Below are 17,898 nucleotides of genomic sequence, written 5' to 3'. Positions count from 1 at the left end.
TTTCTCCAGTTCAAGTTTATCATGATCCCCGCCCCCCCCCCCTTTTTTTTTAAAGGGACGCTCATTTAATTTTTTTTTTTTTTGAGACAGAGTCTTGCTCTGTCACCCAGGCTGGAGTACAGTGGCCAGAACTCGGCTCACTGCAACTTCCAGGCTCAAGTGATTCTCCTGCCTCAGCCTCCCAAGTAGCTGGGACTACAGGCACACACCACCATGCCCGACTAATTTTTGTATTTTTACTAGAGGCAGGGGTTTCACCATTTTGGCCAGGCTGGCCTCGAACTCCTGACTTTATGATCTGCCCACCTCAGCCTCCAAAAGTGCTGGGATGACAGATGTGAGCCACCCTGCCCAGCACATCACACTTCTTTCCTACAAAATTACTCTGCATGTTTTCACCAATGGAATATTTAGAGTCTTGCAGGGAAAAAGACGTCTAACTAACTACATAAACTTTGATATGTTAAATAACCTTTAAAAGTTAGGATAAAAATAAGAGTTCATACTGGTATAATCAAGTTCCCCAAAAATGGACAAAATACATCTTCAGGGGAAAAAGACTGCTTGTGAAAATGAATGTGTAAATTCTAAACATTTTTACAAACTCAAAATATTATTAAGAGTACTTTTGGGATTTCTAACTCAGAACTGCTTTATCTTTCATAGGGTAGGTAGAATGGATGAAGAGTACCTTGTAGAGCCTGAGCAGCCTCTCTCAGTTTCTTCTAACTGCTTAATCTGTGGAATCTTAAAACAACTCACTTTGCTCACTTGGCCAATGAATAATCTCAGTTTCATTTTTATTCCTCCTGTTGTCCATTTCTTGCTGTTGTGAAATAGGGATAATACTCACCAGATAGTCTCATAAGATTAAAACAATTTCCTTCTTTCCAATATATTTTCAGTATCTATCAGTAGAAAAGCCCTTGAAGTTATCTCTCTTTTCCTATGAGTAGTGAGTGGAGTATCACCGGTGGCAGAATATTAAAGTTCTAAGAGATACTTACTTGGGCTATTTCAATTATAAGTAGTGCATTTAGTCCCAAATATGTAAAGGCACGTCAACTTAGCATTACATAATCGTGGATATGTGCACCTGTGAGAAAATGTGATTAGCTGCTGGTTGTTGAGGTGGGGGTGGCAGAGGTGGCTGTGGAGGTCCAGGCACTTGGGGTCTAACTGGTTGTTGAGTCATAGGAGGATTATACACAACTGGACTGCCATCTGGGTTTATGAAGGGCTGACCTGAAAAATTTAACAAGAAGGAAAAAAAAAACTTAGAATACAGATAGAAAATAGGTGCTCCTCCTAAAAATTTACAAAGCATGTCCAAAATCCCTTAACCACAATTACAAAAAATCTAATATTTTGAAAACCAAAAGATTTCCTTAGCTTGGGAAATAGCCTGATCCAACATGAGGCTATTAAAAGTCTTTATTTTTCTCACTTAGAGTTAATATTCAAATGTTTTACTGCATTTCTTATTATGAGGTGCTGCCCCAGACCTCTAGTGAGCTTAATTTAATTAATCAATTAATTATTATTATTTTTTTAGATGGAGTCTTGCTTTGTTGTCCAGGCTGGAGTACAGTGGCACAATCTCACTTCACTGCAACCTCTGCCTCCTGGGTTCAAACAATTGTCCTGTCTCAGCTTACCGAGTAGCTACGATTATGGGCATGTGACACCACACCTGGCTAATTTTTGTATTTTTACTAGATGGGGTTTCACCATGTTGGCCAGGCTGGTCTTGATTTCCTGATCTCAGGTGATCTGCCCAACTCGGCCTCCCAAAGTAATCCCAGCTTTATTTTATAATATGTAGTATTTTCTGAAAAACTGAATTATGAAACACATTTAGCCTAAGAAATTCAGTTACAGGATTGGGGTCCTATAAGGCTATATTTCAGTTTAAAGAGAAAATGTTTGACTTCAGGATACTGGGAAGTTATTCATAAGTTTTTATTAGGACGTAGGAAATATTTAATTTTTAGGCCACATTACATATATTTCACTAACAAAATTAGAACTGGATGAAAACTAAAATGATTAACAGCTTCATGCTTCATATTGTAAACTTGATGGTACTGTCCTTATTTTACCACCTCTTTTTGTTTTTTTGAGACAGAGCCTTGCTCTGTTGCCCAGGCTGGAGTGCAGTGGGGCAATCTCAGCTCACTGCAACCTCAGCCTCCCCTGGATTCAAACAATTCTCCTGCTTCAGCTTCCCAAGTGGCTGGCATTATAGGCACCTGCCACCATGCCCAGCTAATTTTTATATTTTTAGTAGAGATGGGGTTTTACCAGGTTGGTCAGGCTGTTCTCGAACTCATGACCTCATGTGATCCACTCACCTTAGTCTCCTAAAGCGCTCAGATTATAGGTGTGAACCACTGTGCCTGGCTTCTCTACACATATACTCTAAACAACTTTTTCTTATTGCAAAATGTAACATTTTTAGTCTAAGAAAGTAACAGAGATAAAAAAGAAATTCCCCACCATCTTTGTGTGTGTAATTTCCCTTTTATTTTAAGTTCAGGGGTATATGGGCAGGTTTGTTATACAGGTAAACTTGTGTTATGGTAGTTTATTATGCAAATTATTTTGTCACCCCTAGTTATTTTTCCTGATTCTCTCCTTCTTCCCACCCTCCCCTCTCCGATAAGTCCCAGAATGTGTTGTTTCCCTCTATGTGTCCATGTGTTCTCAGCATTTAGCTACCACTTGTAAGTGAGAACATGTGGTATTTGGTTTTCTGTTCCTGCATTAGTTTGCTAAGAATAATGGCCTCCAGTTACATCTGTGTTCCCGCAAAAGACATGATCTTGTTCTTTTTTATGGCTTCATAGTATTTTATGGTGTATATGTACCACATTTTCTTTTTCCAGTCTATCATTGATGGGCATTTAGGTTAATTCCATGTCTTTGCTATTGTGGAATTCCCCATAATCATATAAGTAACATTTTGGATACTGTCTTCCAGACATTTTTTCAAAACATAGATCAAAAGATTAGTATTTTTCTTCACTAAAATTGGATTGTTAAAAAAAAATCAAGAAATGATTAGATGAAATTACCTGTTCAACAACTATGAGTGAGAAAATTACAGAGAAACAGAAAAATTTGACTGAAGAACAGTTTCTTAAATTGTTGTTAAAAACATCCATTCTTCCACAGTAAATCCCTCTCCATTTTTTTTTTTTTTTTAGGAAACTTATGATATAAAATAATAATATTTGGGACAGAAGACTATACTAGTCTATACCTTTCAAGCAGAAAAAGTACTCTAAAGTAAAATTATTTTCATCAATTAGCATACTGATAATTTTTGTGATAGTTATAGATAATTAAAAACAAGTTGTGCAGGGTATTTGTTGACTTAAATAATTTGGAAAAAAAAAAACTGGTGGAGCAGATTTGGGTGAAAGTGGTCAGAAGTAATCTAAGGGTCGCCTGAAAAAAGTTAAATGTATAGTAATACTGTTGTCAAAAACCAAAGAGATCACTTTTGGATTCATCTAAATTAATAGCACAATTCAATTTCAGGCCGATCAGTTTCTCACTCTATCCCTTCCTAAGCAACTGAATCTTTCATGTTACCAAAACCATATTAACTAATATGTTTTGAATGAAGAATAGGAAAAGGTAAAATATTAAATCATCTTATATCTTGCTTCACAAAAACAGGAAGGTTAGTAACTAATACCCTGAAGAATAAGAAGGTAATTATTATTTTTTTGTTTTTTTATTTTTTATTTTTTTGTTTTACTTAAGAAGGTAATTATTAAGCAAAAAGTGAATTTCTGAAAAAGTTATTTATGCTAATTTAATTCTTATAAGAGAAACAAATGTTTGCATACTTTATCTTAAAAAGAGATGTGAACAAAACCTGAAAGTATTGAGTCCCAAGCCATGATTTTCTCTACTGCACACAAAAGGAAAGGTCCAGGAACACTTAGAGACCTGATACTTCCACCTGTATTGGCCTGTAAACTACTGCCATTATGATGAGACTACATCAGCTAAATCCATGAGGTTTAAAGTTAACAAAAGATCAAGGAGCATTTTTATTACCTTGCCAAATGACTGGGTTATGTTATCTTGAAGAGACCAAGACTTATTGTGATATTTTAAAAGATCATATTTTTTTCTATATAAATAATTTTTACCAATTTACATAGTGAAATGTACTATAACTGCAGTTTATTCACCTCTCTGAGGCTCAGTTTCCTTATTTGTAAATGAGGATTTCACCTGCCTATCAAGGTTATTATAACATATTTAAAGCACCTAACAGAGCATATGGTACAAGTAAATGCTCCAAAAACATAAATTACTGTTAGCTAATTGCAAAGGATATGTATTGTCAATATTAATATAGAATGACTGGTCCCAAGTTCTTTTTTTAAAAACCACTAAGATGTCCTTTAGCTTTTCCTCAGTAGAAAACAATCACCACATTCTGAAGGGCAATTCTTTTTTTTTCCTATTCCATTGTATTGTGAAAAAGAGCTGCTTATTTGGTCCTTCTTCATAAAATGCACCAATTTTCCCAAGTATAAAATTATTATATCATCCCAAGAAATCACCGGTGGTTAAAATAACTGTTATATCAAACAAAGCTCTTTCATAGGTAGTTGTCTCATTTCTAGGAAATAAATTCTTTAAAATTATAATCAGGCTATTATTCTGGCCTAGAAGATGTCACAAAGGGACAAATGCTTTCCAATGTAAATGTCTTTTAAACTTTCCTAGCAGAAGTGTTTTTGTTAAAGTTCTTGGAAAATGCTAAGTATTCATGAATAATAAAAAGCTGACTACACATATTCAGAAATACATTTAATAAGTATCCTTAAATTTTCAGATAATTCCTGAAACACCTTTTTCTGGATACCAACCTGTTTGTGGGTTGATCAGAATACTGCCAGGTGGTATGCCTGCGGCTTCCAAGGGAAGCAAAAAGAAGCTAGTGCTAGGAGATGCGACTTGCCCATTTAGGCCACCATCAAAGGAAAGAGAACTATGAGTGCTGACAGTTGGATAGACGACAGGTGCGCCATGAGAAGACTGGCTGAGAGCTGTACCTGGAAGAGGCTGCTGGATGTGAGAAAGAGAGCCTGTAGATGACCCTACACTACCAGAAGACTCAGAACCTAGAAGAGGAGTAATGAAAAATATGGATTTTTTAAACCTCATATAAAAACACAGGTTTTAAAGACATAACAATAAAATTTACATTGCATAACATGCAGTTACTACATAAAAGCATTGGCTATTTTTAATTTGCTGTTCACACTTGCTTACCCTCCCTATAAGGAACAAGTTTAATACAGCAAACTGATTACTTAAGTTGTCAGAGAAATCACTGCAAAAAGCATGCAACTTAAGCACGTTTATAACACCACCAGCCACAGACAGCCACAAAAAGCACATTACCCACATTCCCAAAAGGACAAAGTTATGTACATTTTACCTGTTAGATTAATACCTAGAAATATATTGATTATAATTTTTCCCTAGGAAAAAGAATTTAGTACAGCAAAATACCCAAAACCTTTAATATCAGAAATGCCTTATCTATAAGAACACAGAAAGATTTAGTGTAAGAAATAACAGAAATAATAAATTCTGTATTAAGAGAAACAATTGTCCAGTTTAATTGTGGAATCTCATTTCTCAGTTTACTATCAAAGCATCTTCCCGAAATGTAAAATTGACTTTGAGTATTTTATCTAATCAAGTGACAGAGATACCGTGAATTACTGGATTCAGCTTAAAATTTATTTCTTACTGAACTTAATATACTAATTTGATAACTGATTTTTAACTGCTTTCATCCCTGCAATTTATTCCATTTTCTATCACAGAGGAACTGAAAGTGTAATTGATTTTTAGCATAATGGATAAAAAAGGTGGACAATGAGGGATCTTATGTATATAGTAATTAGGTTTTGAATAAGAGAATTGACTCTGGGATAGAGAATTAATTTTTAATGAGTGAAACAACTATCATATACTATACAGACTGCCTTCTAAAGGACAGCTTCTATTTTAAGTTGTACCAAAATAACTCTTCCAAAGAACTATCAATTTACCTTAGGAATTAAAAACAAAACATTTTTTTACCTTTTAAAAGGGTCAATTAGTATTTCTTTTCATCTTTGAAGAGAATATACATATACATATACATATAGTACACATTCTTAAAATGTTTTGATTTGGCAGTGTGTCTACATAATTTTCTCATGATACAGTTTTTTCTGTTATGATTACTAAGTGGCCATTTTCCAAATAATGCATATTTGGTACATAAGCAGATTTCTTATACTGATAAAATTTTTTTAGCAATATCCTAACATAGATACTATGATATTTTCAATATGACCACATTGTACATTAAAAAGATGGCAACTGCAGGCCAGGCTTGGTGGCTCACGCCTGTAATCCTAGCACTTTGGGAGGCCAAGGCAGACGGATCATGAGGTCAGGAGCTGAAGGCCAGCCTGGCCAACGCAGTGAAACTAAAAATACAAAACTAGCTGGGCATGGTGGCAGACACCTGTAATCCCAGCTACTTGGGAGGCTGAAGCAAGATAATCACTTGAACTGGGAAGTGGAGGTTACATTGAGCAGAGATTGTGCCACTGTATTCCAGCCTGGGCAGCAGTGAGAGAATCCATCTCCAAAAAAAAGAAAAATAAGATGGCAACTGCAATTCATAAGCTTTAATAATTTAAAGCATTGATTACAGCTTTTCAATTCAAATATGCCCATCCATTCTTAGGTTTATAATACCTTATGTTTAGGCTTACCCAAACAGGTTAGAGAGAAATAGTCACTTTTCTTTTTCTTTTTTTCTTTTTTTTGAGATGGAGTCTCGCTCTGTTGCCCAGGCTGGAGTACAGGTACGATCTTGGCTCACTGTAGCCTCTGCCTCCCGGCGTGAAGCAATTTTCTTGCCTCAGCCTCCCAAGTAGCTGGGACTACAGGCATGCGCCACATGTCCTGCTGATTTTTTAATATTTTAAGTAGAAATGGGGTTTTGTCATGTTGGACAGGACGGTCTTGAACTCCTGACCTCAGGTGATCTGCCCGCCTTGGGATCCCAAAGTGCTGGGATTACAGGCATGAGCCACAGTGCCAGGCCAGAGAAACAGCCATTTCTGACTTTCATGCTAATTTTGGGATAAAAATAAAGATCTACAAGGGTCCTATAAACACATGAGCTTCTTTAGTATTGAAGCCAGTTAGTGAAAATGAAAAGAGGAAATGTTATGAGCCATTGTACCCTAAGGAAGCAGGCAGAAGAATAAGATTATTGAACTTTCCAGTCACTTGTAATAGTTATTTATCTTGGATTTTTAAATTCCTCAAAATCTCCTCAGCAATTCAATTCTTTTTTTAAATGGGAAATGAAGAACTTTATAATAAAAAATGCAATCAATAATTGATATTATTAGCTGAAAAAGCAATCAGTGTTAAATAATCCTAGGTGAGAAACCATGCCTTCCACCAACTTCTAACTACAAATGAGTAATAAACAATTTCTAATGAACTATGGGCATTCAAACAAGAGATGACATTTCATTGAACCTACCTGACTATAATACATCACAATAGAGAATAATTTTTATGTTAATTGATGTTTGTAAATCTGTCTCCAGGACAGAGAGTAAATCCTCGTGTCATGAAACATATTACCCCTTAAGTACTTTGGAGGTGGTCAAGGTACTATTGGTAGTGATTTTATATTTTAGGATAATTAGAAGCCATATGATAAATAAGGAGCTAAGACAACATTAGGAAAACTAATGACTCGATTTTACAGTTCTATGTAGATATTTATACCTGTTTTTGAAAGCCTGCCTATGCTTTTGCTGCTTCCAGAACTATCACCTCTTGTCAGGACTGAGATTCCACTGAAGCTGCTGGCTTTGGTTACAGCGGGTTTCAGGTTTCGAAGAGAGCTGTCTGAATCTGTGCTGCTCCAGGGTCGTGGTTCTGAGAACTTCAACTCATTCTCCGTGCTGCTTTGATGGCTATTTGTAGATCTCCCTGAAGCATCTTTATTAACTCTGTAATTTAGAAATAAAACTTTGAAAAGCTAATGCAAGGGAAAAAAAAGAATAAAAAAATGCTTTATGCCAGCTGGTCTCACAACAGGCATAATTTTTCAATACTGTATTAAAAACAAGCTTCCAATACCTAAATATCTGGCGCCTCTGCTGGGTACTACTGGCATCCTCATCTTGGAGTCTGTTGGTGTTTTAATAAGACATTTTAATTTTTATTAGCATCAGTCAGACAATTACCAAAACAGATGTTAAAAATTCCCTCACCTTTTGTCAATAATATAATTCTCTTGGGAACACAGGGACTAGAAAGAAAGAATAGATACAACAAGTTGAGCTTTTGTCAAATATATAATGCCATCTATAAACCAATGATGACAATAAAAATCATGAGTAGTAATGTAAGTTCAAAATGGTGATAAAGGTACACAAATAAATAATAATGGATTCTCTATTTTTCTGGTTTGGAGATCCTATGCTTACTTTTAACAAATATATATATATCCTGAAGCTATTCATTTGGTGGTTCAAATTAATTTGAAATTCAAATATTATCTTCCAAATAAGTGAACCCATTTTCATTATATATTCAAGGTATATATAGAATATGTATTCCACCTCATTCACTTAACAAATATTTGATCACCTGTGGTTTATCTATAGCTAGAGCAGTGAACAAGTAGTTATACTTTAATGGTGCAAGTCTTTCAGCACTGTAAACCTGGGTTAGGAATGACCATTTTTGTTTGTATGATTACAACAGTCTTCTAACTAGTTTTCCAGCTACCTTTTTTCCCCCTATTTTACATAACAGGAGCAATCTCTCCAAAATATCAATCTGATCATAACTCTTCTCACCTGAATGGCTCCCTGATGTTTTAGCACAAGTATCAGCAAACTATAGCCAGACACCTGTTTCTGCAAATAAGGGACACAGTCATGACCATTCGTTTATGTATTGTCTGTGGCTGCTTTCACATTTGAGTAGAAAAAAAATTCAGATTTGAGTAGTTGCAAAGAGTTGAGAAGACTCTGTGGCTCAAAATGCCTAAAAGAGCTATCATCTGACCTTTACAAAGAAAGTCTGCTGACCAAAAAAGAAAAAAGCCAAAAGTAAAACAAACCAACCAGCTCCCAAAAATGAAAAAACAACACCCAAAACCCTAGAAGTCCAACCACCTTAAACCTTCAGGGCCAAATAATCTCATTTCTGAATATTTTTCCAATCTAAACTTTCCTCACTTCCTGTATCACTCAGGCCAGAATGTGGCTACTCTGAATCTTCTTGTTGAGACAGGATCTCACTCTGTCACCCAGGTTGGAGTGCAGCAATGCCATCTTGGGTCACTGCAACCTCTACTTCTTGGGTACAGGAGATCCTCCTGTCTCAGTCTCCCAAGTAGTTGGAACTACAGATGTATACCACCATACCTGACTAATTTTTTGTAGTGATGGGGTTTTGCCATGTCGCTCAGGCTGTTCTTGAACTCCTGAGCTCAAGTATGCTCAGAGTGGTCTTGAACTCCTGAGCTCAAGTGATCCACCCACCTCGGCCTCCCACAGTGGTGAGATTACAGGTGTGAGCCACTGCACCTGGCCTACTCTTAAATCTTTCCATTCCTAACGTGTGTCAAGTTCTACCTTACCTCTGGGCCACTATAAATACTGACGCTCTACTTGAAATTCTTCACTTCTGTAAGGTTTCTTCTTGGAAGCTAACTCTCCCATCCCTTCCCCAGTTCTGGTTTGTGGTGCTTATCTGGTGTGTCACCTATTACATCTTCATGTCTCTATATAAACCACACACCATGTCACTGCTTGACGATTTATCAAGGGTAGAGACCTCATCTATCTTATAAACTAGAGACGATATTTAATATAGGCTTGGAGTTCAGCAGACCTGGTTGAAATGCCAACTCTGCCATTTTCTAGCTGTGTGATCTCTATTCTACTTAGCCTCCTGGAATCTCAGATTCCTTATCTGTAAAGTAAAAACGATGATAGCCCTAATCTACCATATAGGGTTGTTTTGGGGATAAATTATTATAACTGTCCATGAATATGTTCTACAGTGCCTAGGACAGCACTTATTACAGGTGCTCAATAAAATTTGTTGAATGAATGTTATAAGTTCTTAACTTACAGTCTGGATTTTAATGTTATTTAATCTTTTTTTAAACACAGAGGGAACTTCTATCTTTAGCAGATTAACACACATTACAGGAAAGATGCTTAACAGCTGTTGACAAAAAACAAACTGATTCTCTTCTGGCATATATGCATAAAACAATTAGCAATTTAGAAGGCCTATCTCGTATAATCACTTAAAAAGTAGAAAACAAATATTAACCTAAAAAAACCAATTAGCTTTATTTCAAAAGAAGAAATAAGTTATTTGTTAAAGAAAGTCTACTAACAAGTAGGCTCCAGGGTATATAATTTTGTAGACAGTAGACCAATACTCTATTAATAAAAATCTCAAGTCTGTCAGAAGTCAGACTGGGGGAAAAAAAAAAATCACACAAACTATATACGGTGGCCAACATTCTTTGAATGACTCCTGTAGTCCACCTGCTTCCAACTTCTGTAAAATTTTACATAACTACTGCAATGTAGTATTTATAAACTATTAAATTAATAACACAAGCAAAACTGATCTCAATATTTCTAAAAGATGACCTTATAAGCAACAAATGTGATTAAAAATAAATGTGATCAATAGATGAAAGGGAGACTAAGACCCTACAATGCAATTAGAATATATTCTAATATGAAGATCTAAATATGTTAGTACATACGTCTTGGGAAAATATTCGGTCTCTAGCTCTCTGGTATTCTTCTTCTCTTTCTTCTATAGATTTGCTTCTTCTGTCATCTTTCAAACGTATTCTCATCTACAGAAAAGAGGATACTTTTTAGCAAAATGAACTACTGGTATATAATATGTCTTGCACCTATAAAAATTCTACAATTGTTGAAGATTACCTGATTATCATCTTTGTCAAAGCTAGAGTTATCTCTCTTGAGGATATAACGTTTTTGAAAGTCTTCACTTTTATCATCCTTAATATGTTCATTAAATTTCTGATCAGGTCTTAAAAAAAAAAAGCAAAACAAAGGAACAAGAAAAGATAATGTATAATATCAGCAAAGAAGTTAAACATAACATTTTATAGAAGCAATAAAAGTTACTGCTTTTTAGGGCCATTCATAGATACTTATGCAATCTCACTTAGTCCACACAATAATCTCACAAGAAAAAACACTATTCCATGTATGGTTGAGAGGCCGTATCAAATACAATGTGGGCTCTGGAGTCAGAGTGCTTGGATTCAAAGATTGAGCTTTAGCACTTTAGCTGCTTTATGACTTGCACAAGTTACTTAAACTTTCTCTTTCCCAGTTTGTTTGTAAAATGGGTATAGTGTAGGTATAGTGTACCTATTTCTTAGGGTTGTTCTGAAGATGAAATGAGCATGTCAATAGCACATAAAACAGTAAACACTCAGAAGTTAGTTACTGTTATAAATACTATTGAGCAAACTGAGGTTCAAATGGCTTAAGCAACTGTGCAAGGTCAGAGGCAAGCATATGATTAAGCCATACTTGGAGCTTGGGTCAGTTAGACCCAAAGCCTGTATTGCCTCATCTAAATCTAAGAAAAAATGCTGGGACAAGGAAAGTACAGGATTGTATCTTATGCCACTCCTATGGTACCTAGTTTGGTGTTATACAACTGAAAGCAATAAAATATTCTGTCATTCAATTAGCTAAAAACTTAGAGACTACTTCAAAGTGCATCCATGAATTTTAAGTTATAGCAGGGCACAGCTTTGTTTAACATTGACTGTAACAGATTAGAAAAGAGAGGTTCTTTTATAGAGGTTAAAGTTGTGACCTAAGTAATGATTATGAAATCTTGGCAATATATTTTATAGTGGATTCATCCTTCTTCTACAGAAATATTGCAAGTTCCACTGTGACCTAGAGGACAAACAAAAGATTGTAGCCCTTGGAAAAATCACAATTACATAAAATTTCAGCTTCACAAATTAATTCAATCAATACTCTTGTGACTAAATATCATTCTATTATAAAAGTGGAATTATTCTTTTGAAATATAAAATATAAAAATATATTCAATGGCTCTAGAGAAAAATCTCATTGAACCCCTAGTTTTAATATACAGTTCAAGTATCTACTATATAGTCATATGATATATGTGAATAACCTAAGTAAATTTCAAATCCAAATATATCTGAGTAATGACATTTTCAGCAAACTTCCTTATTTATAGAGCCTACATGGACTTCTTTTTTTTTAAAAATTTTTATTTTTTTGAGACAGAGTCTTGCTCTGTCACCCAGGCTGGAGTGCTGTGGTGCGATCTTGGCTCATTGCAACCTCTGCCTCCTGGGTTCAAGCGGATTCTCCTATCACAGCCTCCTGAGTAAGTAGAATTACAGGCGGCTACCACCATGCCCAGCTAATTTTTTTTTTTTTGTATTTTAGTAGAGATGGGGTTTCACCATGTTGGCTAGGCTGGTCTTGCACTCCTGATCTCAAGGGATCCACCCGTCCCAGTCTTCCAAAGTGTTATGATTATAGGTGTGAGCCACCACACCCGGCCCTAGAACTGAAGTGACACTTCTGAACGCTTATTTTAATCTATGAATTTCTAATAAGGTATGTAAAAGCCTCCTGTCAAATTATGCAAAAGGAGATTAAAAGAATTATCTATCAAGTTAATAAAATTGCTATTGTAAAATACTTAGATGGGTAAAACAGAGAACAGATTCGTACAAAAATATATATATATAAGAAGAAGAAAAACAAAAAGAGGAAAAACAGCTTTGTGACCAAAATAATAAGAAAAAGACTGTTTTCTTCAAGGTTTTGAAAGATTTTTATTTAGTTCTGACAATGGCAGTATGTTATTTTTGTCACATGATTACCTCATTTACTCATGTCATCTATTTTTGTAACTGTTCAAAGTCACATTTGCTTATTCAAGGAGTTTATATTTGAATGAGAGGTTGCTATTTCAAAGTGAACTAGAAGATTTAACCAAGGGCCTGGCAACTTTTCTAAGGGCAGCTGGATTCCCACACCAATAGCACTGGCAGGCATTTCAGCTAACCTTAAGACTGTCTTACCTCATTCTTTAATAGGTGCCTGAATTTACTGCCCTGTAATCGCCAACTTCCCACTCCATTGAGACACCCCAGTGGACACTGGGTTGTTGACATCTGCACCACTGATTCAAGGCTGGAGCGGGTAATCTCCCTATGAGGAAAAGGTAAGTTTGTTTTTATTCAATGTGGAGCAGATCTCTAAGGTTTTCTGATTTACAACCTTCTTTATATCCCAGAAGATATAAAATAAGAATACAGTGTAACTTCAATGATCTGAAATGTCTGGTTATAATTATGTTATTGACCCATACTGCTTTAAGTATATTATAAACATCTCTATTGAGCCTAACTTTTGATTATCTTCAGAAAGAGAACCCTAAAGCTTTCTGGTATCATTCATAGAATTCAAATAACTGAGGTTACACTGTATTGAAAACCTTAGAGAGTCATCAGTCAAAATGTTAGTCAAAATGCCTGCTAATGTATATGTGCTTGGGTATCCAGCAGCTCTGAGTAATGTTGAGAGGTACTGGTTAAATGCATTATAGTTCTATTCACCTCTAGCTCAGCTCATAGCTTAATGGTTACTATCCTGCTGTAGTCATGATATAACTGATTGGAAAAAGACTAATTGAAAAGAATATTTTAAAAAGACTAAGGGATATGAAAATTTAAATTTTAATGAAAATTAAATCAGACTCACATTTTGGTAACATTTAATCCCTATAGAAAGAAAAGATCCCTGTCTAAACCCATCTATTTTCACTATATTGCATTAACCAACAGTCCTACTTTCTTAAGAACTGTGAGAGAAAAGGAGTAAATCTGGAGGCTTTTGGAAAGAATGGTAAACTGGCAGAAGATTAAATGTGAGGGTGTATAGGAACAATCATTTAAAAATACTAAATATATCTACTTAGTTGATAAAGACTATTTAAAATGGAAGAAAACCAATAGTTCCAGCAAGTGATATGGCAGCTATAAGGATAAAAGGCCATAAATCAGAAAAGGCATAGATGAATTAAATATAATCATGCAAATCAAATCACTCATAGATAAGAACCTGGGAGAAATCTTGCTACTGGAAAGACAGAAAACTAATGAATCAAAAAGGATTATTTATGCCATCTGAAGTTGACTGTTATTCATTACCACAGACTTGTTGCTGCCTCATATGAAACTGAAATTCCTTTTGATAGGCAAATTACCACCAAAATATAAATTTTAGCTGAACTCAGATAGTTGCTTTAGGATTAGCCTTATAAATAAGCAGAAGATGTAATGGACGAGCTGTGTATGTTTTATAACTTGGGTGCCTCTGCATTGGGTCTTCTGCTCCCAAATAACAGCAATGATGATTTACTTCAGCAACACTATAAAGCAATTAATTCTTAAAACGAAAGCTCCTCCTAACTCTTTAAAATTTTTCCTCAGTGAATCATACATAGCCCAGGAAGAAGACAGCACTATGGATGATATTGCATTAACCAACAGTCTCACTTTCCTAAGAATTGTGAGAGAAAAGGAGTAAATCTGGAGGCTTTTGGAAAGAATGGTAAACTGGCAGAAGATTAAATGTGAGGGTGTTAAGGACAGAGTCTGCTCTCTCTCTCTCTTTTTTTTTTTTTTCCAAATTTGACTAAGGTAGCTATCTAAATTAATTTAAAAAATTCCTAAGAGTAGTTGTCAGACATCACTGATATCATGTCCTCTGGGTTTTCATTTATTACCACATGCCCCATTCCTCATTCATAGACCTTATTTGATGTGTTTTGTTCCCAGTAAACTAAATGTGTTTTACAATCCTATCACAAGGTTATCATGAAACCTAATTAGACTGCTCTAACATGTGGAAAACCTCAGATGAAAGGTACTATAGAAAGATAAAGTATTATTGTTTAGATATATAATATGTAGTTACATCTCTTGACACTTACATTCTTGTATTGCTAGTTTTGTTTACTATGACAGACTTCCCACTCTGATCAACATTGTGGTCTAATCCAAAGTAAGCGGCTACTCTGTGTAATAGCATCCTATGGTAAGATGTCATTGGGGGGAATTTTTTACGTGGAGACCTAGAAGCACAAGAAAACCCAATTTAGTAAGTCAAGGAGAATGGTGATGACAATTTCTTTTCTTGTTAAATGTCAGGACTTACTCATTATTACCAATGAAATCTAAAATTTCCTGTTCCAATTTCAACAGCATCATTCTGTCCCTGAAACAAAATATGAAGACTCTTATATGTAAAACTTAGCAATAAAGTAATCACAAACATCAACAGGCTATGATTTATACAGCTAAATTTTACCCCTTAAAAACTATACATTCATGACTATCCCAATCTTGATGCTAGAATATTTATTAATGTTTTAAAACAGTAATGTTTTAAAACAATAAAAGATGATTTTTTTAGTTTAACTTTTTATTATGTAAGCGTTCACACATAAACTAATGTAGAGAATAGTGTAATGAATTTTGATGTACCCATCACCCAACTTTAACAATCATCAACATGTGACTATTCTTAAATTCATTTTTTTTGTTTATAAATAATGAAGGAACTTAAATGTATTTTGATCTACTAGGTATTACTATATTAGAGTTTGCTCTGTGAACGTATGGATAATAAGAGCATTTTAGTTTTAATTTTCTCATTCAATAAAATGGAGAGCAAACAGAAAAACAGACATCTTTAGTTAGGCTCATGGCTGTTATCATACTGAACACCATAGAAACAGTACTCGAAAGAACATGCAATGCCAGTAACAACAGGAATACTCCTATGGAAATCCAATAGGAGTATGTAGATGGGACTACAGCAAAGAAGTATTAATTATATCACTAACTCAGAAGAGGACATTTCAATCCATTCTATAAACTGCTATTACGTATTTTAAAATTTTCCCATAAAAATGTAAGTGAACCAAACACCTCCAACATATAAAATAAATAAGAACTCTAGGGAGTACCTGTATGTGCTCCTTTAGATCACTAGAGTCTTATTTAGTGCACTTAGGCTGCAGCAAATTAATGGTATCACTACCCAACGGACCTTCTTGCCCACACACCAAGAACATGGATCCAGATTTTTCCTGTGCTAATTGGAAATTTCACGTACATGTGAAAAAAAAAAAAAAGTAACTTACAGAACCTTAAAGCTAGAAGCAGCTTTACAAATCATTCAGTTTTGTCTTCCAAAATTTATAGATCAAGAAAATGAGGCCAAGAGATTAATGATTCCCTAAAATAGACACTATGCAGATTACTCAATTTTAACAGAGGAATTGGTAGCCCCTGATTTGGTCACCTTAAAGTCTACACACATCAGACCTGTGTTTGATTCTCCTCCTATATTGCAAAAGTTTCACAAAACTAAGTAATAACTTCCCCCTGCATCATTAAAATATTTAACTATACATTTTTATATTAGTTTAACAAAATCAAAAGAAAAACATGTCTATCTGGTGATTTTAAATCCCAAGCTGAACACATAACTACATTTTTACAAAAATTATAGCAATATTCAGTTTTGTCTCCAAACCTGCTTTTCCTTTAGTATTTCCCATTTCAGTAAGTGGTACCATCTTCTAGTCAGTATGATACTAGAAGCATGAGAAGTTTTTTGATTTTTTTTTTTTTTTTTTTTTGAGACAGAGTTTCTCTCTTGTTGCCCAGGCTGTAGTACAGTGGCTTGATCTCGGCTCACCACAATCTCTGCCTCCCGGGTTCAAGCGATTCTCCTGCCTCAGCCTCCCCAGTAGCTAGAATTACAGGCAGCCGCCACCATGCCTGGCTAATTTGCTATTTTTAGTAGAGACAGGGTTTCTCCATGTTGGTCAGGCTGCTCTGGAAGGTTTGTTTTTTTTTTAATCATCCTTTTCCAAATCCTCCTGTACAGTTAATTACTACTGCAAATTTTATCTACCTTTGATTTATTTTTCCACTGCCACAATCCTGGATCCAACTAATCAGGACTTTTGGCTTGAATACTGTAGCAGGAGTTTACTGTCTCCCTGTATCTTCTCTGATCTTTTCTAATCCATTCTACATTAAACATGCATAACAATCTTTTAAGAACACGTATGTGATCACGAATCACTCCCTTGGTTAAATCTATCACAGGTTTCTCACTGCTCTTAGAACTACACATATGTACAAGGCAGGCATGAACTGGTCTTTATCCAGCTCCGCTTCTTCTCCTGACCTGAACTCACGAAACTGTTATCATCCTGGTTTATTTCTATATTTGCCAAGCTCCTATCAGGTACCTTGAACATGATGTTGTTCCCCCTTTGGTGAAACACATTCTCATATTCTTTCTTGGAATCGTTTCTTTTATATTTTAACAGCATTTATCACAATTACTGTCATATAGTGCTTTGGACTACTTGTATATAAAAGGGTTCAACAAATATATTTTGTATGAAATAAGATAGTATCCAGAAGCACTTTTTAGCATTCTGTTTTTTTAAATTTGGGGGGAGGGTAAAGAATTTTTACTTCCTAAAGTTTTCCCAAAAAAAGGATTTATTTACTAAACTATAAGATCCTCTTTCATCCAAGTTTTATTTTCTTTCTGAGACAGTCTCACTGTTGCCTAGGCTGGAGTGCAGTGGTGCTATCTTAGCTTACTGCAACTTCCGCCACCTGGGCTCAAGTGATTCTCCTGTCTCACCCTCCAGAGT

At 35.2% G+C, this 17,898-nt stretch overlaps 1 protein-coding gene across 24 annotated transcripts in view; it reads right to left on the bottom strand.

Moving 5' to 3' along the window:
- Positions 1–17,898, bottom strand: part of R3HDM1 (R3H domain containing 1) — a 187,056-nt gene that overhangs the window by 71,729 nt on the left and 97,429 nt on the right. For 17 of the 24 annotated variants that reach the window (XM_032250691.1, XM_032250704.1, XM_032250702.1 and 14 more), the window contains 9 exons: positions 15,369–15,428; positions 15,145–15,285; positions 11,058–11,166; positions 10,871–10,966; positions 8,340–8,377; positions 8,206–8,256; positions 7,849–8,075; positions 4,899–5,153; positions 1,097–1,245 (listed from right to left, as the gene is read on the bottom strand). In XM_032250691.1, the coding sequence (XP_032106582.1) occupies positions 1,097–1,245; positions 4,899–5,153; positions 7,849–8,075; positions 8,206–8,256; positions 8,340–8,377; positions 10,871–10,966; positions 11,058–11,166; positions 15,145–15,285; positions 15,369–15,428 (1,126 nt within the window). Of the gene's footprint in view, positions 1–1,096; positions 1,246–4,898; positions 5,154–7,848; positions 8,076–8,205; positions 8,257–8,339; positions 8,378–10,870; positions 10,967–11,057; positions 11,167–13,228; positions 13,359–15,144; positions 15,286–15,368; positions 15,429–17,898 lie in introns of those variants that run through there. The other 7 variants (XM_032250713.1, XM_032250705.1, XM_032250706.1 and 4 more) reach the window with 2 other exon arrangements.

Source organism: Sapajus apella, unplaced genomic scaffold (genome assembly GCF_009761245.1).
Source record: "Sapajus apella isolate SASKATOON/1434 unplaced genomic scaffold, GSC_monkey_1.0 scaffold72, whole genome shotgun sequence".
NCBI classification, from domain to species: domain Eukaryota; kingdom Metazoa; phylum Chordata; class Mammalia; order Primates; family Cebidae; genus Sapajus; species Sapajus apella.
The sequence above is the reverse complement of the archived record's forward strand: the minus strand, read 5'-3'. Positions and strand labels throughout refer to the sequence as shown.